Raw genomic sequence first — 23,972 nt, 5'->3', positions numbered from 1 at the left:
TGTCAGGAAAGACCCTGTCTCCGTAACAAGAGTGCAAGGTGAAGCAGCCAGTGCCGATGTAGAAGCAGCAGAAAGTTACCCAGAAGATCTAGCTAAGACAATTAACGATGGTGGCAACAGTAAATAGAGGCTTCTCTAGTGGCTCTGTGGCAAAGAATCCACCTGCCAAGCAGGAGACATGGGTTGGGTCCCTGGGTTAGGAACATCCCCTGGAGAAGGAAATGGGAATCCCCTCCAGTATTCTTGTCTGGGAAATCCCATGGACAGAGGAGCCTGGTGGGCTATAGTCCATGGGGTCGCAAAAAGTCAGAAATGACTTAGTGACTAAACAACAGATTTTCAACATAGACAAAACAGCCTTCTATTGGAAGATGCCATCTAGGACTTTCATACTTAGGAGAAGACAATGCCTGGCTTCAAAGCTTCAAATGACAGGCTGACTCTCTTGTTAGGGTCTTATGTAGCTGGTGACTTTCAGTAGAAGCCTAAGATTTGAAAATCTTAGGGTCCTGAAGAATTATGCTCAGTCTACTCTGCTTTTGCTGTATAAATGCAATAGCAAAGCCTCGATAGCAGCACATCTGTTTGCAACATGTTTACTGAATACTTACTAACCCCCAGGGAAAAGATTCATACTATTGCTGCTCACTGACAATGCACCTGGTCATTCAAGAACTCTGGTGGAGATGTACAGTGAGATTAGTGCTTTTATGCCCGTAACACAACATCCATTCTTCAGCCCATGAATCAAGGACTGATTTTGAATTTCAATTCTTATTAGTTAAGAAGTACATTTCATAAGGCTACAGCTGTCATAAATAGTGATTCCTCTGACGGATCTGGTCAAAGTAAATAAAAAGCCTTCGGGGAAGGATTCACCATTCTAGATGCCATTAAGAACACTTGTGGTTCATGGGAAGAGGTCAGAATATCAACATTGACAGGAGTTTGGAAGAAGTTGATTCTATCCCTTGTGAATGACTTGGAGGAATTTAAGCCTTCAGTGGAGGAAGGAGTTGCAGATGTGGTGGTTAGCAAGGCAGCTAGAATTCAAAGTGGAGCCTGAAGAACTGCTGCAGTCTCATGAGGAAACAAACGAGGAGTTGCTTCTTATGGATAAGTAAAGGAAGTAGTTTCTTGGGATGGGATCTACTCCTGGTGAAGATGCTGTGAAGCCTGCTGAAATAACAAAGGGTTTAGAGTATTACATAAACTTAGTTGCTAAATAAACAGCAGGGTGTGAGAAGACCGACTCCAATTTTGAAAGGAGTTCTATGTGGGTAAAATGCTATCAAACAGCACCACACTGTACAGAGAAATCGTCATGAAAGAGTCAATCAATGCAGCAGACTTCACTGTCTTATTAGAAGAAATTGCCACAGCCAACCCGACCTTCAGCGATCACCAATCTGGTCAGCAGCCACCAACTTGGAGGCGAGACCTTCCACCAGGAATAAGATTACAACTCCTTGAAGGCTCAGGTGATGGTAGGCATTTTTTAACAATAGAGATTTAAAAATAAAGAAATGCACATCATTTTTTGGATATAATTCTGTCACACACTTAATAGTGTAGTATAAACATACGTAGTGTAAACTTTTATATGTACTGGGAAGCCAAAAAACTTGTGACTTGCTCTGCTGTGATAGTCACTTTATTGCAGTGCTCTGGAATCTGACCCAAAAGGTATGCCTACATATTACGTCCCTGAAACTTCCTTGTTTTGTAACTTGATGTTTGTGCTTCTTAATCCCTTTCACCTATTTCATTCCCCTACTCCCTTCCCCTGTGGCAACATCTATTTTATTCTCTGTATCTATGACTCTGTTTCTGTTTTGTTATGTTTGTTCATTTGTTTTTATTTTTTTTATATTCCACATGTAAGTGGTATATGATATTTGTCTTTGTCTGCCTTCTAAACTTAGCATAACCTTCTAGGTCCATCCATGTTCTCAAAATATGCAAACTTTGGTCCTTTCAATGGCTAAGTAATATTCCATTTTACATGTTTACTCCCTCTTCTTTATCCATTAATCTGTTAAGGAACATGCTGCCATATTTTGGCTATTGTAAATAATGCTGCAATGAACAGGGGGGTGCATACATGTTTTTAAGTTGGTGTTTTTACCCAAGCCATACCCCAGAGAAGAACTGCTGATGGTAAGGTAATCATATTTAAACATTGTTTTTTGTTGTTGTTGTTATTGCTGTTTTTTAGGAATCTCCACACTGTTTTCCATAGTGACTCCAACAATTTACCGTCCCATCCACAGGGCACAAGGGCTCCCTTTTCTTCACATTCTTGCCAACACTAATTATTTCTTGTCTTTTTGATAATCATGATTCTGACAGATGTGACATAATATTTTTTTGTGGTTTTGATTTCCATGTGATTTGATTTCCCCAGATGACTGATGAGCATCTTTTCATGAGCCTGTTGGCCATTTGTATGCCTTCTTTGGGAAAATGTCTATTCAGGTCCTTGGCCCATTTTTAAAATGAATTGTTTGGTTTTCTAATATAGAGTTGTATGAGTTCTTCATATATTTGGAGATAGACCCCTTATTGAACATATCATTTTCAAATATCTTCTCCCATTCAGTTGGTTACATTTTCATTTTTGTTGATGGTTTCTGCTGCCGTGTAAAAACTCTTTAGCTTGATGTGGTCCCATTTGTTTACTTTTGCTTTGGTTGCCCTTGCCTGAGAAGACAGATCAAAAAATATTGCAAAGACTGATGCCAAAGTGTGTCCTGACTATGTTATCTTCTAGGATTTTTATGGTTTCAGGTCTTACACTTAAGCCTTCAATCCATTTTGAGTTTATTTTTTGTATATAGTATAAGAAAATGGGGTCGTTTCATTCTTCTACACGTAGCTGTCTGGTTTTCCCAACACCATTTACTAAAGAGACTGTCTTTTCTTCATTGTATTTTCTTGCCTCCTTTATTGTAGATTAATTGATCACATTAGTGTGGGTTTATTTCTGCACTCTCTACTCTATTTCATCGATCTAAATGGCTGTTTCTGCCAGTACCATACTGTTTTGATTACTATAGCTTTGTAGTTTGGTTTAAAATCAGACAGTGTGATACCTCCAGCTCTGTTCTTTCTCAAGATTGTTTTAGCTATCTGGAGTCTTTGGTGGTTCCATACAAATTTTAGGATTATTTGTGAAGAATGCCATTGGTATTTTAATAAGGATTGTATTGAACCTGTGGATTGCCTTGGGTAGTATGGATTTTTAACAATATAAATTCTTCCAGTTCATAAGACCGGTATATCTTTCTATTTATTTGTGTCATCTTCAATTTATTTTATCATTGTCTTAGAATTTTCCAAGTACAGGTCTTTTACTTCCTTAGGTAGGTTATTCCTAAATATTTTATTCTTTTTGATGCTGTGATAAATGGGACTGTTTCCTTAATTTCTCTGTTTCATAGTTCATTGTTAGTATATGGAAATGCAACATGTTTCTTTGTATTCATTTTATACCCTGCAACTTCACCAAATTCATTAATGAGTTCTAGTAGTTTTCCAGTGGCATCTTTAGGATTTTCTGTGTACAGTACTATGTCATCTGCACACAGTGGTACTTTTACTTCTTCCTCTCCAACTTAGATTTATTTCTTTTTCTTCTCTGATTGCTGTGGCTAGGACTTCCAAAACCAAATTGAATAAAAGTGATGAGAGTGTATATCCTTGCTTTGTTCCTGATCTTAGAAGATAACGGTTCAGTTTTTCACTGTTTGAATATGAGGTTAACTGTGGGTTTGTCAGTGTTTATTATGTTGACGCATGTTCCCCCTATACCCACTTTGTTGAGAATTTTTATCATAAATGGATGTTAACTTTTCTCAAGTGCTTTTTCTGAACCCATTGAGATGATCATGTGATTTTTATCATTTGTTTAGTTAATGTTCTTTATCATGTTGATTGATTTGTGGATGTTGAACAGTCCTTGCATCCCTGGAGTAAATCCCACTTGATCATGTTGTATGATTTTCTTCAATGTATTGTTGAATTTGAATTCCTAATATTTTTTGAGGATATTTGCATCTATGATCATCAGGGATACTGACCTGTAATTTTTCTTTTTTGGTAGTGTTTTTGTTTGGTTTTGGTATCAGGGTAATACTAGCCTTATAGATTGAGTTTGAGAGTGCTCCCTTCTCTCTCTCTCTTTTTTTTTGAATAATTAGAAAAGTTTAAATGTTTGGTAGAATTCCCCATGAAGCCATCTTGTCCTGGATTTTTGTTTGTTGGAAGTTTTTTGATTATTGGAGAAGGAAATGGCAACCCACTCCAGTATTCTTGCCTGGAGAATCCCAGGGACAGAGGAGCCTAGTGGGCTGCTGTCTATGGGGTCACACAGAGTCGGACCCCATAGACGGGGTTTGTTGAAATTTTTTGATTACTGATTCAATTTAATTACTAGTAATTGGTCTATTCAGATTCTCTATTTTATGTTGATTCAGTCTTGGAAGACCATATATTTCTAACTATTTATCCATTTCTTCCAGGTTGTCTAATTTGTTGGCATATAATTGTAGTAGTCTCTTATGATTGTATGTTTATGGTTGTAATTTCTCCTGTTTCATTTCTGATTTTATCTGGGCCTTCTCTTTTTCTTGATGAGACTGGCTAAAGATTCATTAATTTTGTCTCAAAGAAACAGCTCTTGGTTTTGTTGATCTCTTCTATCTTTAAAAGTCTCTATTGCATTCATTTTCTTTGCTTTTTTATTATTTCCACTCTTCTACTAACTTTGGGCTTTGCCTGTTCTTTTTTCTGGTTCCTTTATATTTAAATTTAAGTTGTTTATTTGAGATTTTCCTTGTTTCTTGAGGTATACCTGTATTGCTATAAACTTTCCTCTTAAAACTGATTGCTGCATCCCATAAGTTTTGGACCTTGTGATTCCACTTCCATTTGTCCTGAGGTGTCTTTTGATCTCCTTTTTTTTATTGCTTTATTTACCCATTGGTTGTTTAGTAGCACATTGTTTAGTATCTATATGTTTTTATTTTTTCCAGATTTCTTCCTGTAGTTGATTTCTATTGTCATACTATTATGATTAGAAAAGATACTTGATATGATGTTGATCTTCTTAATTTATTGACACTTGTTTGACATATGGCCTAGCATGTTATCTATCCTGGAGAATGTTCCATGTGCACTTGAAAAGAATTTGTATTCTGCAGTTTTTGGATGCAATTTGTATACACATCTATTAAGTTCATCTGATCTAATCACTTAAGGCCCATATTTCCTGACTGATTTTCTACCTGGGTGATCTATCTATTGAGATAAATGAAATATTAAAGTCCCCTGCTAATTCAGTATTGCTGTCAATCTCTCCCTTTATGTCTGTTAATATGTGCTATATGTATGTAGGTGCTGCTATCTTAGGTGCATAAATATCCCCAAATGTTATATTCTTTTCTTGGACTGACTCCTTTATCATTTTGTAGTCTTTGTCTTTTGTTTTAGTCTTTGTTTTAAAGTCTATCATTTCTGATGTAAATATTGGTATCCTAGCTTTCTTTCACTTTCCATTTAGAAGGAATGTATTTTCCATCTTTTCACTTTCAGTCCCTGTGTGTTTTTAGATCTGATGTGTATCTCTTGAAACTAGCATATAGATGGGTTTGAGTTTTTAATCTATTCAGTCACCGTATGTCCTCTGATTGAGTATTTAGTCTGTTTACATTTAAAGTTCTCATATATATATTTACTGCCATTTTGTGAATTGTTTTTTGGTCATTTTTATGGTTCCTTTCTCCTTCTTTTATTCTCTTCCCTTACAGTTTAGTGATTTTCTTTAGTGTTTGCTTAGAGTTCTTTTCACTTTATTTTTTTGGTATATCTATTGTGGGTTTTTGGTTTGTGGTTCATGAGCTTCATATATATGTTGCTGCTAAGTTGCTTCAGTCGTGTCCAACTCTGTGCGACCCCACTGATGGCAGCCCACCAGGCTCCCCTGACTCTGGGATTCTCCAGGCAAGAACACTGGAGTGGGCTGCCATTTCCTTCTCCAATGCATGAAAGTGAAAAGTGAAAGTGAAGACGCTCAGTCGTGTCCGACTCTTCGCAACCCCATGGACTGCAGCCCACCAGGCTCCTCCATCCATGGGATTTTCCAGGCAAGAGTACTGGAGTGGGGTGCCATTGCCTTCTCCGTCATATATATGGACCTGTGTATAAATGTATATATATATATATATATATATGGATTTGTTTTGAACTGATGCTCACTTATTTGAATGCATTCTAAAAGTAGTACATTTCTACTCCTCTCCAGCCCATGTTTTATGGGTTTGACATCATATTTTATACCTTTTTGCTTTGTGTATCCCTTAACTATTTATTGTAGTTATAATTTATTTTACAGACTTTGTCCTTTCATATTCATACTAGTGCTTGACCCACTGCCTTCACCAGTGGATTTACCTTTACCAGTGAGTGTTTTCCTTGATATATTTTCTTATTTCTAGTTATGGCTAGTTGTTCTCCACTTAAAGAAAACCCTTCAACATTTCTTGTGAAGCTGGTTTAATGGTGATGAACTCTTAGTTTTAGCTTATCTGGGAACCTCTTTACTTCTCCTTTGATTCTGAAGGAGAAATTACCTTGTTGGGAAGAGTATTCTTGTTTGCAACTAAAAAAAAAAATCCTTGTAGCACTTTAAATATATCCCGACACTCTCTTTTGGCTTGTAAAGTTTCTGCTGAAAAATCAATTTATAGCTTTAGGGGGGCTCCCTGGTATGTCACTCATTTTTCCTTGCTGTCTTCCAAATTTGCTCATTATCTTTAACTTTTGCCATTTTAATCATGGTTTGTGTTGACATGGATCACTTTGGGTTCATCATGCTTTGGATTCTCTGTGCTTCCTGGACCTATATATGTTTCCTTCCCCGGCTTAGGGAGTTTTTCTTCAAAGAAGTTTTCCGTCATTTTCTTTTTTTCTTTTCCTTTTCAGACTCCCATCATGTGAATGTTAGTATACTTGAGGTTGTCCCAGAGGTCCCTTAATGTATCCTCATTGAAAAAAGTTCTTTTTGTTGTTGTTCTGATTCATTGACTTTTACTGTCTTCCAGTTGCTGCAGGAAGGCGGACCCCTTCCAGGGCCCGAAACTGGGCTCTTGTCTAACACTTGGAAATGAATTGTCTGAGGAGACACATGTGCTGACAAAGCAAGAGATTTTACTGGGAAAGGGCACCCAGGGGGAGAGCAGGAGGGTAAGGGAACCCAGGAGAACTGCTCTGCCGCGTGTTGGTGGTGGCTTATTAGTTCCGTATTCCTTACCAGGATCTCCTGTCATAAAACAACTCATGCAAATGGTTACTATGGTACCTGGCCAGGGTGGGTGGTTTCAATCAGTGTGCTTCCCCTAACACAGTCACTGATCCATTCTTCTGTATCATCTAATCTGCTATTGATTCCCTCTAGTGTATTTTTTTGTTTCAGTTATTATATCCTTCAGCTCTGATTGGTTCTTTTATATTTGCTAACTTATTTGTTGAAGTTCTCCCTCTGTTAATCCATTCTTCTGAGATTTCTGAGCATTTGTATGACCATCACTGAACTCTTTATCAGACAAATTGCTTATCTCTGCTTCATTATTTTTTTTTCCTGGAGTTTTATCTTGTTCTGTTCTTTTGAAAAAAAAAATTACTTTGTCTCCTCCTATTTGACTTTCTGTGTTTGTTTCTATGAATTAGGAGGCGTGGCTTTGGCACCAGCGTTGCTTTGTGAACTATGTTTCCGGGCAGCTTGGCAAGCTGGTTTGCACTGGAGTGGGCGTGGGCTGGGGATTTCCCAGGGTGTGCCTGGAGCCAGTGTTCTTTAAAAAAATGCTGTGCTTCACCGAGTCCCAGTTAAAAGGGATCTTATGAAACATGATTTAAACGAGGATTTGTGACCTTGTCTGAGAAATGACTTGTCATTTACATTATTTCTATGGTGAAATGCTTTCTCTGCTTCAAGCAATTGACGTACCACCATTATCTAGACAGCATTTTCCTATAGGTGTAATCCTGTCCCATCAGGGAATTACCTGGAGCAGGAAACTCCCAGGGGCTGCAGAAGGTGTCTCCAAGGACTGTGAGGTTGTGTCACCTGTAACAGGGGCCAGAGAGGACTTGGGGGGTCTTCCTGCCACAGCGACTCCTTGGGCTGCTGGTCCTATGACTTGGTGCTGAGCACTGTGGATCACTGTTCAGTGCACGAGATAAAGGCAGAAGTTAATGCTGCCACAAATGGTGACGTGGGAAAAGTGGCTGCTCTAAGAGGATCTTCCCTCCACCCTCACAGCACCAGTTAGCGCCAGAGTGGGCTTCCTTCAACTCCACACATATTCTCTACCTCAAGGGTCCCTGCTCAAGGCTGTGCCAGCATTAGAGCTGTGTCTGCTTACTAACTGTTTGAACTGCAGGGTTTCTCTATGCAAAGCAGCCGGTTACCATAATTAAGCCGCAACATGCTCTTGGGGCAGGGGCTTTGCACTCCAGTAGTCTGTGGCTTGATTCTGGGCTCCCTGACTTACTGCCTGCGGGACTGTGGCCCCCTGCTTAGCTTTTCTTCCTACAATTTCTTCATTTATGAAGTGGGGGAGGGGGACAGGTAACACCAGCTCCTAAATCTGTCCTAAAGATTATGTGAAAAAATGTAGTCATATTTAAAAGAACTGACATGTTAAATGTTCAATATGTCATATCATTGTAATAGATGTGTTATGTTTTCCAAACCTACCCTTCCCTGTCCCCACTCAAATCTTCCTGTTTATTGGCAGTATGAGTTTGTAGAGCCCAGAACTCCCTTGCTATTCAAATTACACTGAAATAGATATGCCAGATTAGACACTGTGTTCGTGTCAGAGCAGCCTCCACAAAGGGAAGCTTGGCTTTGGGCTGGAATTGATGTGATCGGTCCCAGCTCTTTGTGGCTGACCTGTGGCCTGTGTTTGAGCCTGAATATTGCTTGACAGAAACCTGACTGTATTAGAGAGGAAACCCACTTCCCTTTCTCTGTTCTCTCTCCCACAGCAGGGCCTTGGTGTACTCTGGAGAGGAATAACCAGTTTTTAAACTGCATTGGTACTAGAGATGCCTCTTGGGTTTGCCCTCTGCACCATGCAAATCTGCTCTGACCAGCTTTCCTCACTTGTCATGAAGTCCTCCACTTCCAAATGGGACACAGTGAGACTCACCTATAATGTGATGAGTAAGCAAGCATCCATAAAGACCCTTAGGGCATACTATTTCTCAGGACCTGGAGCTCTTTTATCCAGACTACTTTTCTGGAAGGAATGGAGCCTTAATATGATACTCCCATTGTCTCTTAAAATGTTAGTGGAGCATCTTGGCTCTCAGACTGTGCCAAGGCTAGGAGCTGAGGGGCAGGAAGAAGCTGGAGGAGGAGCAGCGGAGGGCAGGGGGCTCTGGTCATCTGAGATATAGGAGCAATGAAGCGTCAGGAGGTGTTGTAGGTGTTTTAGGCATAGGAGTTCCTCTTCACGGGCAGAGAAATAGCTCAGTGTTTAGCTCAGGGAATTCATTAAACAGTAGAAAAATGACGCTTTCTCACTGAAACAAAATGTGAATTGCATTCAGGAGATGAAAACAAGTACATTTCAATTCATCCAAAACATAGATCTCTTTCACAAGTCTTAAACAATTTATAAAGTATATAGCGTTTTGTAAGAAGGAGAAAGGGTACGGTATGCTCATTTGCTGATGGGTAAGCCAGGCCCGACAAAGGCTGTGTAAAGCCCTAAACTGGCCAGCTTAGAAGGTTTCTTAATATCACCCTAAAGCTGTTCCCTAAGTGGGATTAAACTAAAATACGCATAAACCTGAAATTCATTTACTTGAACGTCAGCTTTCATCATTACATTTATTTATCTGGTTTCTCTCACTGAATATATTTTCCTTCTCCAAAGCAGAAGTAAAAGTTGATATCTGCCTTTCCCACTTCTCTAGAGGATTACAAATAAGCATGCGAATGGCTAAATAATCATAAAAATATTTCATGGATACTTCTGACTTATTCTCCAACACAGATCAAAATCTGACATTGTCTTATTGCCATTGAACACTACACATTTTCTCTTTATCTCAGCAGTTTTATCTGAATTGGATTCAGATCTTGTCTACAGAACACAGAGAGCAAGAACTTGTGGACACATTATGAGACTATAAACCCTTTGGAAAGATTAGTGAATGATCCGATGGAATTATATACATTTCCAGAGGTTGGCAGTGGTAACTAAAGTGAGTGCTGGAATATTAAAGCCTCATTTGTTATGTGAGTAATAGCTTGTCTGTTGCTTATGATTTATCAGATGTGAAATACATACATAGCTGTTGGAAGTACAAACTTCTAACTCTTACTTTATGATAAAATGTCTGTGACCTGACTTAGCATAGAACCCTATAAAACGCTGAACTAAAAATCAACATGCAAATAGTGCTCTAGAAAATTTAAACAACGGTTTCACTTCTCTTCCTCCTGGCTTTTACTAGCTATTGTCTAAAACAATAAAATTTACAGGCATGTCTGAATCCCCATTAAATATGAATGTGAACACACAACAGTAGAGCAAGTCTCCAAACAGTTTTGCAACAAAGGGTCAAAGAGATATAATACCCTACTCCCCATCAGATCAGATCAGTTGCTCACTTGTGTCCGACTCTTTGCGACCCCATGAATCGCAGCACGCCAGGCCTCCCTGTCCATCACCATCTCCCGGAGTTTACTCAGACTCACGTGCATCAAGTCCGTGATGCCATCCAGCCACCTCATCCTCTGTCATCCCCTTTTCCTCCTGCCCCCAATCCCTCCCAGCATCGGAAAAAGGAAATTAAATATACTTTCTAATGGTTGAAATGAAGGGTGTGCTGAGGAAGGAATGAATGAAATACATACCGTGGTGTTCTCCCTGAGAGGGGTTTTCGGGTAGCTCTGAAGAGGATGTAGCTGGTAATAACTGAGAACATCCCCCACATAGACAGAAATCGCCACCAGTAAAGTTTTATCGTGAAATACAAAGGGACAACCCACATCTGCAACAGGGTCACCAGCTGTCAGAAAGATGAACAGAAAGTCTCCTTCAATGACTGAGGGCCAGACAGCATGTCTACTATTGACTCTGGGTTAGGGGTTGGGGGAGCCACCTTCACCACCCTGTCTGGGACATGGCACCTGGTTCACCACCCCACATGCAGAGCTCTGAAGGGCACAGTTATTTGAACATTCAGATGGGAAATAATCCAAAATATCCATCTTCCGTCACCTCCTGCAGATATTTCAGATGGAAGGAACTTTAGGCTGAAACAGCTCTGTGCTGTTGGACAATGCACTTTAGTCGTAAAGTTGGGGACCACAATGCCTGCCTTCCTGTGCTGATTCAAAGTGAAAGTGTTAGTTGCTTCGTTGTGTCTGACTCTGTGACTCCATGGACTGTAGTCCAGCAGGCTCCTGTGTCCATGGGGTTTTCCAAGCAAAAATACCCAAGTGGGCTGCCATTCCCTTCTCCAGGGGATCTTCCTGACCCAGGGATCGAACCTGGGGCTCCTGCACTGCAGGAAGATTCTCTACTTTCTGAGCCACCAGGGTGGGACACAAATGGCATCACAGCTGTAAGGGCTCTGGAAACATCCTGGGCTGCAGGGAGCAGGGGCTACAGTTACTCTCACGGCACATATGCACATGCACAGCGATGGCAAAGGAGGAGGTGGTGTCAGGGCATGTCGCGTCAGGGACCCGCCTGCCTTCCGTCCCAGCGCACTGTGTGGGGAAAACCCTTGCATCCTGACTGCGGGGTGATCTTGTCCCTGATCACTGGATCTGTAGACCACCATTTGCTTCTCGTCTTTTCTCTTCAGTTACTGGTGCCCTTTCCAGGCTGTTCCAGATGGGAATCAAACTCCTTCCTGTCCCTTCTATGTGTCACCGCTTTGTGGCCTGTGCCGCTGACCTGAGTCCCAGTAGCCTTCAGAAGGTCCCTTAAGTTGGCTGGCCTCAGTTCTGCATGGCAGGAAGCAGGACAGACTGAACTGATGGGCTGTGGGTCAATGACGTGATACAGTTACCACAGTGATATTTTTACTCTACAGATCAGGCCTAATGCCAGCTACTCACCTCCTGGTAAAAAGCAGATTGGTTGGAGAAGGGAAAGGCTACCCACTTCAGTATTCTGGCCTGGAGAATTCCATGGATGAAGTCCATGGGATGGCAAAGAGTCAGACGCGACTGAGCGACTTTCATTTTCACTGGAACAGTAGCAATAACCCTTGGTCTTTTATGTTTTAGAACATTCCACTAACTGCCTGTATTTGCTCAGCACTAATATATGAGGTGGACGGCAAAGATGGTTGTCTCACGTGTGGAGTTAAATTGGTAATACTCTGTTCAGGAAGATTCTGAGCCTGAGTCCTGTCTGAGCAGTGAAGATCAATTAATTATAATAATGGTCAATTAATTATGTCTGCCAGGGATGTGGCAAGACTTGTCAGAGCATGCGTGTCACGTGTCTGTCATCTGAGTATAAAAAGACTAATGTTGTTTGCTTAATTTCTTCATCTTTGTGATTAAAAATAGGCGGCTTAGAAAAAAGTTTATGAGTATACTTTTGGGTCCTTTAATAAGAATTTTGTTACAATAGTCTCAAGGTCAATAATCAGAATTATTGATAGAACTTCAAGATGTAAATGAAATGCAGCCTTTCTTCTTTCCATGTCAAATAAGAAGACATTTTCCAGGCCTTTTATTCTTTTTAATTCTTCTTGAATGGGCTGGATCTGAAGTCTTCTTAGAGTTGCTCTAAATTTTCTTTCAAATTACATACAAGATGGTGGAGTAGAAGGACATGTGCTCATCTTCTCCTGTGAGAACTCGAAAACTGCAACTTGCTGCTAAACAACCATTGACAGGAAAATTTTGGATTCTTTTTTTGGATCCCACCAAAAAAAGATACACCATATCCAAGGGTAAAGGAGAAACCCCAGCAGGATGGTAGGATTGGCAAAATCGCATTTAGAATCAAAACTCCAGCCTGCCACACATGCTCAGAGGGCCCAAACAAAACCTTGTGCACGCCAGGACCCAGAGACCCCACAGAGACTGACCTGCTCAGCCTCTGGCTGAGCAGGCCTTACCAATAGCTGAGAAAATAAGAGAAGCAAAAGGCAAAGGAGAAAAGGAAAGATATATCCATCTGAATTCAGAGTTCCAAAGAATAGCAAGAAGAGATAAGAAACCTTTCCTAAGTAATCAATGCTAAGAAAGAGAGGAAAACCATGGGATGGGAAAGACTAGGGATCTCTTCAAGAAAATTAGAGATGCCAAGGGAACATTTCATGCAAAGATGGGCTCAATAAAGGACAGAAATGGTATGGACCTAACAGAAGCAGAAGATATTAATTAAGAAGAGGTGGCAAGAATACACAGATCTTCATGACCCAGATACCCATGATGGTGTGATCACCCACCTAGAGCCAGACATCCTGGAGTGCAAAGTCTGGTGGGCCTTAGGAAGCATCACTACAAACAAAGCTAGTGGAGGTGATGGAATTCCAGCTGAACTATTTCAAATCCTAAAAGATGATGCTGTTAAAGTGCTGCACTCAATATGCCAGCAAATTTGGAAAACTCAGTAGTGGCCACAGGACTGGAAAATGTCAGTTTTCATTCCAATCTCAAAGAAAAGCAATACCGAAGAATGCTCAAACTACCGCACAATTGCACTCACCTCACATGCTAGCAAGCTAATTCTCAAAATTCTCCAAGCTAGGCTTCAACAGTACATGAACCAAAAACTTCCAGATGTTCAAGCTGGATTTAGAAAAGGCAGAGGAAGCAGAGATCAAATTGCCAACATCTGTTGGCAATAGAAAAACCAAGAGAATTTCAGAAAAACATCTACTTCTGCTTTATTGACTATGCCAAAGCCTTTGACTGTGTGGATCACAACAAAATGTGGAAAATTCTTCAAGAGATGGGAATACCAGACTGCCTTACCTGCCTCCTGAGAAATGTGTATGCAGGTCAAGAAGCAACAGTTACAACCAGACACGGAACAACAGACCGGTTCCAAATTGGGAAAGGAGTACAACAGGAATGTATATTGTCACCCTGCTTATTTAACTTATACACAGAGTACATCATGAGAAACGCTGCGCTGGATGAAGCACAAGCTGGAATCAAGATTCCTGGGAGAAATACCAATGACCTCAGATATGCAGATGACACCACCCCTATGGCAGAAAGTGAAGAGGAACTAAAGAGCCTCTTGATGACAGTGTAAGAGGAAAGTGAAAAAGTTGGCTTAAAACTCAACATTCAGAAAACTAAGATCATGGCATCCAGTCCCATCACTTCATGGCAAATAGATGGGGAAACAATGGAGACAGTGACAGACTTTATTTTCTTGGGTTCCAAACTCACTGCAGATGGTGACTGCAGCCATGAAATTAAAAGACACTTGCTCCTTGGAAGACAAGCTATGACAGCGTTTTAAAAAGCAGAGACATTACTTTGCCAACAAAAGTCTGTCTAGTTAAAGCTATGTTTTTTCCAGTAGTCATGTATGGATGTGAGAGTTGGACCATAAAGAAAGCTTCAGTTCTGCTCAGTCGCTCAGTCGTGTCTGATCCTTTGTGACGCCATGAACTGCAGCATGCCAGGCCTCCCTGTCCATCACCAACTCCCGGAGTTCACCCAAACCCATGTCCATTGAGTCAGTGATGCCATCCAACCATGTCATCCTCTGTCATCCCCTTCTCCTCCTGCCCTCAATCTTTCCCAGCATCAGGGTCTTTTCCAGTGAGTCAGCTCTTTGCATCAGGTGGCCAAAGTATTGGAGTTTCAGCTTCAGCATCAGTCCTTCCAATGAACACCCAGGACTGATCTCCTTTAGGATGGACTGGTTAGTGCTGAAGAATTGATGCTTTTGAACTGTGATGTTGGAGAAAACTCTTGAGAGTCCCTTGGACTGCAAGGAGATCCAACCAGTCAATCCTAAAGGAAATCAGTCCTTTAGGAATATTCATTGGAAGCATTGATGCTGAAGCCGAAACTCCAATACTTTGGCCACTTGATGTGAAGACTCACCCTGATGCTGGGAAAGATTGAAGGTAGGAGGAGAAGGGGACAACAGAGGATGAGATGGTTGGATGGCATCACAAACTCGATGAGTTTGAGCAAGCTCTGGGAGTTAGTGATGGACAGGGAAGCCTGGTGTGCTGCAGTCCATGGAGTTGCAAAGAGTCAGACATGACTGAGCGACTGAACTGAACTGAAATCTTCTTTCAAAGAACACTACAATTGTTATTATATATGTGAATTTGAGAGGAAGGAATGGCAACCCACTCCAGTATTCTTGCACGGAGAATCCCCATGGACAGCGGGAGCTCAGTAGGCTACAGTCCATGGGGTTGCAGGGTCAGACGCAACTGAGTGAGTAAGCACAGCATGACATAGCATATGCATTTGAACAAAAATATACACAGTGAAGGGCTTTCCTGGTGGCTCAGATTGTAAAGAATCTGCCTGTAATGCAGAAGACCCGGGTTTGATCCCTGGGTTGGGAAGACCCCCTGGAGAAGGAAGTGGCAACCCACTCCAGAACTCTTGTCTGAAAATCCTATGGATGGAGGAGCCTGGTAGGCTACAATCCATGGGGTCCCAAAAAGTTGGACACGACTGAGTGACTTCACTTTATCTTGCTTTTTTTATACTTGGAGAAAATCTGAAGTAACTGTTTGGAGAGTTCAGAAAAAGATATCTTACAACATACTTTTTTTGTTTATAAATTTCAGGCAGTACTTTCAGGGAAGAGTAAATATTCATTACTTCTGCCTGAATTAATCAGATCATTGCTTTCATTTTCCATCCTATTTTGTAGGTATGGTCAAAGCTAATGGATGAGTTTGCACCTTTATTTGTGAAACTGAGATAAATATGTATATATGTATCCAAACAGGTAAAACAAGTTTTACTGAAGGAAGCAGAATAGTTTTCATGAGGGCCAGAAACCACATGCTAGGTAACCAGGACTTAAGATATGTTTCTTTTAGCACTCAGCAGCAACAACTTTTAAGATTTTTATGTGGACCATTTTAAAAGTCTTTCTTGTATTTGTTACAATATTGCTTCTGTTTTATATTTTGTTTTTTTTTTTACTGAAGCCTGTGGGATCTTAGCTTCCAACCAAGGATTGAACCCACGCCCCCTGCATTGGAAAGGGAACTCTTAGCCACTGGATTGCCAGGGAAGTCTCTGACTCTACTATTGATAATGACAGTGTGCAATCCCTCAAAAAAATCTCCTCAGTATTTAGGTCATTCATTTCTTATAACTGATCACCAAGATTGTTATCTATGGTAAATTATAGCTTTTGGCTTTTTTAAGTTCATTATTCTGGCATTAAAGAAGGAAATGGACATGAACCCCATCTTTCAAAATCTGATCATCTGTCATTTGCATTTTTCATCTTTTTGCTTTAAGTTATGATTCACCTTTACATTTACCCTGTAAAATGATGAATTAAAAAAATGAATAAGATTCAGTTCATTTTAATTTAGAGAAACTATCATGCTTCTATATTTTATACTTTAGATTATAAGTCAAAATTTATAAAATTAATCTATTTCCTCTAATCAGTGGTACTATGCTCTAACTATAGTTTGAAGCAATGACTGGATTATATTTTTATAAAGCTAATTCTTTCCCTGTAGAGCTATAAGTCTGACCCATTTCTAGAAGATGCCAAATTTCTCTTACTTGATGCCTGGATTTAATTAACAATAAATAACAATGTTCAATTTATAGACATGCTACTTTTTAAAAATAGGCCTTGGAGATGAGAAATAAAAGGAAAGTAAAAAATCATTATGATGTATTATGTATGCAAATATTAACTTCTTGACTATCTTTAAAGTGGAATACTCAGAGCCATGTTTTCTCAACATGCAAGGGGAAAGGTCAGAAGTTTGCATTATGAATTCAATAACTGCATGAGAAGTCATTTTGAAATGATGGCCACATTTCAAAGCAATTTAAAAGATTCTTTATCAATTTCCAGAAGAGTTAGACCTGCTCATTTTTAATAGTAACTGCCACATGTGAAATGTAGGAATGTCGTGGCTCATAAGTAAGCACACGAAATATGTGACACTGAGGCGCGTACACGCAGAGGAGGAAGCCTGGCAGCTGGGACACATTAATAATGCCAGAGGGGTCAGCATCCGGGCACGCGTGGATGAAACACATCTGCATTCCTGGCGAAGGGCAGCCCATGCATCTGGATCGCATCACCCTGCCCTCCCCACCCACACATCACGGCAGGAGCAACTTCCCGACTAAGATGCTGCTGAAAGGCACCGTGTTTGTTGTTGTAGCCCTGCACATAATGCAAATGAAAAGAGCTGCTAATTATGTCAAAACAAAGGAATCTTTTCATTTGTCTAGTTGTACAGAATGTTGAATGACTCACACAGTGTGAAAGGAGAGAAAAAAAGGGAAAAGAAAGTCATGTGATGCTGTTTGCACTGCAAATCCCAAACTATCTGCAACCATTTGTGCGTGTGTCTGTATGTGTTTGTATGGGTGGGGCTGGATGCAGAGCAGAGGTGTGCCCAGAGGGGAGCTGAAAAGTATCATGAGAATACCTGATGCCAGGAAATACTGCTGCTACCAGTTCAAACAAGTAAAAGTATGGAATCCTGGCATATGAAGGGCTCTCAGAAATTCACTGGGTCCATATTTCTATCTTCAAGTCAATTGACTTGATTTTGCCATTTAAATTCTTAAAGGCGATTCTGCATATATATATATAGCGCACAATATATATGCTATATGTATATATATATATGTATATCACACACACACACACACACACACACACACACACACATATATAGTGGTAAAGAACATGGCTGCCAATGCAGGAGACAGAAGACACAGGTTCAGTACCTGGGTCGGGAAGATCCCCTGGAGGAGGGCACAGCAACCCACTTCAGTATTCTTGCCCGGAGAATCCTATGGACAGAGGAGCCTGGCGGGCTACAGTCCACAGGGTCTCAAAGAGTCAGACACGCCTGAAGTGAGTTAGCACACCTGCAAATGCAACTATGGATATATTAGTGTCTTGTCTCATTTTTAAAAGATTCGAACAGATAGTACTTTACTGGTACAATAATATGTTCTAGTGTTTCACAGCTAGTATTAATAGGAGTAAGTTTGATTTAAATAGAGCAAATTTTCAGTCTGTGGCAAAGTATTTGCCTGTGTATTGAGGCAAGTTAACAGTAGGATGAGATGGCTGGATGGCATCACCGACTTGATGGACATGAGTTTAGGTAAACTTCAGGAGTCGGTGATGGACAGGGAGGCCTGGCGTGCTGGGATTCATGGGATCGCAAAGAGTCGGACACAACTGAGCAACTGAAGTGAACTGAACTGAACAGTATGTTCGAAGACAAAATTCTGTGTATTTCGTCATCAAGCTTTCTACTGATTTGAAGAGCAGTAGAAAAATTCTATTTTGGTGCCCCACCCCCATTTCTTACAGCTATGAAAAATAGGATACATAAAAGAAGGTGGAGAGGGTGCTGTTGAATGAAACTTTATTTTTAATTAAATGCTGTTAAAAGCATTTGGAAGTAATGTAACTTTGAGGCTTTGCCTCTGTTTCTACCATATCAACACTAGCAGCTGCAGAGAGAAAAATTCAAATATCCAGATGCTCAGTTGATACTGTGCTAAAAATATGTTTGGAAGAAGGAAATGGCAACCTGCTCCAGTATCCTTGCCTGGAAAATCCCATGGACAGAGGAGTCTGGTGGGCTACAGTTCATGGGGTCGTAAAGAATTGGACACAACTGAGTATCTGAGCATGTTAGGCGGGGACCCCTAAACTTCCCTCTCTCATTACTGGGTGGGTGTTCACCTGTTTCTGCACATTTCAGCATGAACCTGGCACAAGAGAGATTGCTTTAGACTGAGAGTGCCCAACTGCTCCCCCGCAGGTGTGTGGGAGCCTGGGGCTTCTTGCGGGGGAAGTGATGCTCTTGGTTATGGGGGTTGGACTCCTTCGGTGCTGCCTTGAACCAAGGATGGTTAGGGAGGGGAAGTGCAGCATCAAATTAAGGCTGCAGTGGCTGGCTAATAGCTTTCTTATAGATAAGTAATCAATTAGAATTAAAAACCGAGAAATGAAAAGAAGAAAAAATAATAATAACATTAAAAACCCAGTACCATTTACATTAGCACCAAGAAAGAAGAAGAAAGGAAACAAAATATTTAGGTATAAATCTAACAAAATATGTACAAGATCTCTGTGAGGGAAAACTACAAAGTTCTAGGTCTATACGTACAATGGAACATTATTTAGCCTTTAAAAAAAATTCTGAAACGTGCCACAATGTAAGTGATTCTTGAAGAAACTAAGCTACATGAAATAATCCAGGGGCAAAGGACAAATTCTGTAGGATTCCATGTATATGAGATACCAAGAGTAGTCAGATTCACAGAGACAGAGGTAGAATGGTTATTGCCAAGGATGGGAAGGAGGGAATGGAAAGTTACTGTCTAATGGGTTGCGAGTTCCAGTTGGAGAAGTTGAAATTCTGGACATGAATGGTGGTGTTGGTACAACAACATGCATGTCTGTAATGCTACTGAACTGTATATTTTAAAACATTAAATTTCATCTTATATATGTTTTCTCACAATTAAAAAAAAGGACCAAAAAATAAATAAATAAAGAAAAATGTGTCTGAAACTTTCAGATATTAAGCAGTATCTCAAACAAAATATCAGACCTTTCCTATTTTCTACTCACATGTTTTGGCATCACCTAGGAGCAGTTAACGGTATATTTTCTTTTTAAAAAATTTATTTGTTTTAGTTGGAGGACAACTACTTTACAGTATTATGGTGGTTTCTGCCACACATCAGTATGGATTGGCTGTAGGCATTCCTGTGTCCCCCCATCCCGAGCATCCCCACCTCCCTCCCCGCCCAGACCCTCCAGGTAGTCACAGAGCACCGGCTCTGGGTGCCCTGAGTCACACACCAAACTCACACTGCTTACTGTTTTATACATGGGAATGCATATGTTTCAATGCTATTCTTTCAAATCAACCGGCTCTCTCCCTCTCCCACTGAGTCCAAAAGAATGTTCTTTACATCTGTGTCTCCTTTGGCTGCCTTGCACGTAGGATCGTTGGTACCATCTTTCTAGATTCTGTACATATGCATTAATATATGGTATTTGTCCTTCTCTTTCTGTGGATAGACATAGCCTATTCACTCTGTGTAATAGGCTCAAGGTTCATCCACCTCATTAGAACTGACCCAAATGTGTTCCTTTTATGGCTGAGTAATATTCCATCGTGTATATGTACCACAACTTCCTTATCCATTCAATCTGTCAAGGTTGCTTCCATGTCCTGGCTATTGTAAATAGTGTTGCAATGAATATTGGGGTACATGTATCTTTTTCAATTCTGGATTCCCCAGGGTATGCCCAGTAGTGGGATTGCTGGGTCATATGGTAGTTTTATTCCTAATTTTTAAAGGAATCTCCACACTGTTCTCCATAGTGGCGGTATCAGTTTGAATTCCCACTAACAGTGTAAGAGGGTTCCACACTCTCACCAGCATTTATTGTTTGTAGACTTTTTGATGACGGTCAACGATGTGTAAAAGAATGAAAGTAGAACACTTTCTAACACCATACACAAAAATAAACTCAAATGGACTAAAGACTTAGATCTCAGACCAGAAACTATAAAACTCTTAGAGGAAAACATCAGCAGGACACTCTCTGACATAAATCACAGCAAGATCCTCTGTGACCTACCTCCTAGAGTATGGAAATAAAAACAAAAATAAACAAATGGGACCTAATTAAACTTAAAAGTTTTTGCACAATGAAGGAAACTATAAGCAAGGTGAAAATACAACCCTCAGAATGGGAGAAAATAATAGCAAACAAACAACTGATGAAGAATTACTCTCTAAAATATACAAGCAGCTCATACAACTCAATACCAGAAAAATGAACAATCCAATCAAAAAGTGGGCAGAAGACCTGAACAGACATTTCTGCAAAGAAGACATACAGATGGCTAATCAACTTTATTTTCTTAATAACCTATTTCCTTTGCTTTAGGTATTTATGATAAGCTGCTCTGATGTACACAGCTCCTACAGAAATACAACTGAACCTGTCTAGAAGAATTAAATGAGCACTTCAGAAGACAGACACATTTGTTAAAAACTGTATCTGAAAAAGTTCTGAGCTTTTGGATTTGTCTCTTGCTGCTGAAGAACACGGTTCAAATTATGCAGGAAATAATGTGAAAGTAATAATACTTTATGCATAATAAATAATACCTTCAGGGCATAAGTTTATGTAAAATAATAATACCTTCTGGGCACAAAGGTGTTCACACATATTATTGTGTGTACTTCCTACTTCTTTCCTAACTTCCTCCGCTTTTAAAAAAAATCTGTAAACTCCCACTCCTGCCATTTTTCACTGATTTACAGAGTTGTCCATCCCAGTACACATAAATAGGACCATCAAAATTTTTTAACCCATAGCCCATGGGAAACAACCTTGTCAACAAGTGATCACGTGCAGCTCCTATTGCCTTCATCTTATGGACTCCTCTAGTTTCCAAAGGTAGGGTGATCTCAATTTGTTTCCAAGACAAACCATTCAACATCACAGTGGTCCAAGTCTATGCCCCAACCACTGATGCCAAAGAAGCTGAAGTAGAACAATTCTGTGAAGACCTACAAGACCTTCTAGAACTAACACACACACACACACACACACACACACACACACAAGATGCCCTTTCATCACAGGTTAGTGGAATACAAAAGTGGGAAGTCAAGAGATACCTGGAGTAACAGGCAAAGGCTAACAAACACCCTCTTCCAACAACACAACACAAGAGAAGCCTCTACACATGGACATCACCAGATGGTCAATACTGAATTCAGATTGATTATATTCTTGTCTTGCAAAGACAAGACCTGGAGCTGACTATGGCTCACATCATCAGATCCTTATTGCAAAATTCAAACATAAATTTTGGTATGACCAAAATCAAATCACTTATGATTACACATTGCAGGTAACAAGTAACAAGTCAATTCAAGGCATTAAATCTGGTAGACAGAATGCCTGAAGAACTATGGATGGAGGTTTGTCACACTGTACAGGAGGTGGTGACCAAACCCATTCCCAAGAAGAAGAAATGCAAGAAGGCAAAGTGATTGTCCAAGGAGGCCTAACAAATAACTGAGAAAAGAAGAGAAGCACGAGGCAAAGGAGAATGGAGAGTTCAAGAGAACAGCAAGAAGATACTAGAAAGCCTTCTTAAGTGAACAATGCAAGAAATAGAGGAAAACAATAGAATGGGAAAGACTAGAGATCTCTTCAAGAAAATTAGAGATACAAGGGAACACTTCATGCAAAGACGGGACAATAAAGGACAGAAATGGTACAGACCTAACAGAAGCAGAAGATATCAAGAAGAGGTAGTAAGAATACACAGAAGAACTATATAAAAAAGATCTCCATGACCCAGATAACCATGATGGTATGGTCAACTCACCTAGGGACAGACATCCTGGAGTGTGAAGTCAAGTGGGCCTTGGGAGGCATTACTAAGAACAAAGCTAGTGGAGGTGATGGAATTTCAGCTGAGCTATTTCAAATCCTAAAAGACGATGCTGTTGAAGTGCAGCACTTAATATGCCAGCAAATTTGGAAAACTCTGCAGTGGCTACAGGAATGGAAAAGGTGTTTTCATTCTAATCTCAAAGAAAGGCAATACCAAAGAATGTTCAAACTACTGAACAATCGCACTCATTTCACATGCTAGCAAACTAATGCTCAAAATTCTCCAAGCCAGGCTTCAACAGTATGTGAACTGAGAACTTCCAGATGTGTACAACATCGTATCTTGTAAGCTGACTTTAGAAAAGGCAGATAAACCAGAGATCAAATTGCCAGCATCTGATGGATCATAGAAAAGGCAAGGGGATTCCAGAAAAATATCTACTTTGGCTTCATTGACTATGCTAAAGCCTTTGATTGTGTGGATCACTATGAACTATGAAAAATTCTTCAAGAGATGGGAATACCAGACCACCTTACTTGCCTCCTGAGAAATCTGTATGCAGGTCAAGAATAAACAGTTAGAACTGGAACAATGGACTGGTTAAAAAGTGGGAAATGAGTACATCAAAGCTGTATACTGTCACCCTGTTCACTTAACTTATATGCAGAGAACATCATGTGAAATGCTGGGCTGGATGCATCACAAGCTGGAATCAAGATTGCCAGGAGAAATATCATCAAACTCTGATATGCAGATGATACAACTCTAATGGCAGAAAGTGAAGAGGAACTAAAAAGCCTCTTGATGAGGGTGTAAGAGGACAGTGAAAAAGCTGGCTTAAAACTTAACATTCAAAAAACTAAGATCATGGCATCCAGTCCCATCACTTCATGGCTAATACATGGGTAAAAAGTAGAAACAGTGACAGATTTTGTCTTTGGTGGCTCCAAAATCTCTGTGGACAGTGATTGCAGGAATGAAATTAAGATGCTTGTTCCTTGGAAGGAAAGCTATGACAAGACTAGACAGTATATTAAAAAGCAGAGACATTACTTTACCGACAAAGTTCAGTATAGTCAAAGCTATGGTTTTTTCAGTAGTCATGTATGGATGTGAGAGCTGGACCAAATGTGAGAGCTGGACCATAAAGAAGGCTGAGCACTGAAGAATTTGATGCTTTTGAAATTTGGTGCTGGAGAAGGCTCTTGAGAGTCTCTTGGACAGCAAGGAGATCAAACCTGTCAATCCTAAAGGAAATCAACCCTGAATATTCATTGGAAGAACTGATGCTAAAGCTGAAGCTCTAATACTTTGGCCAC

At 40.2% G+C, this 23,972-nt stretch overlaps 1 protein-coding gene across 6 annotated transcripts in view; it reads right to left on the bottom strand.

The window, feature by feature from the left end:
• RNF175 (ring finger protein 175) overlaps nucleotides 1-23,972 on the bottom strand; it is a 67,646-nt gene that overhangs the window by 18,576 nt on the left and 25,098 nt on the right. For all 6 annotated transcript variants that reach the window (XR_009490954.1, XR_009490955.1, NM_001193184.2 and 3 more), the window contains one exon: nucleotides 10,934-11,088. Coding sequence is in view for 4 of the 6 variants with exons in the window: in NM_001193184.2 (NP_001180113.1) it covers nucleotides 10,934-11,088 (155 nt within the window). In the remaining 2 variants the exon portion in view is untranslated. The remainder of the gene's footprint in view (nucleotides 1-10,933; nucleotides 11,089-23,972) is intronic.

The sequence above is a fragment of the Bos taurus genome, chromosome 17 (assembly GCF_002263795.3).
Source record: "Bos taurus isolate L1 Dominette 01449 registration number 42190680 breed Hereford chromosome 17, ARS-UCD2.0, whole genome shotgun sequence".
Classification (NCBI taxonomy): Eukaryota; Metazoa; Chordata; class Mammalia; order Artiodactyla; family Bovidae; genus Bos; species Bos taurus.
This window is presented reverse-complemented; position numbering and strand designations above follow the sequence as displayed.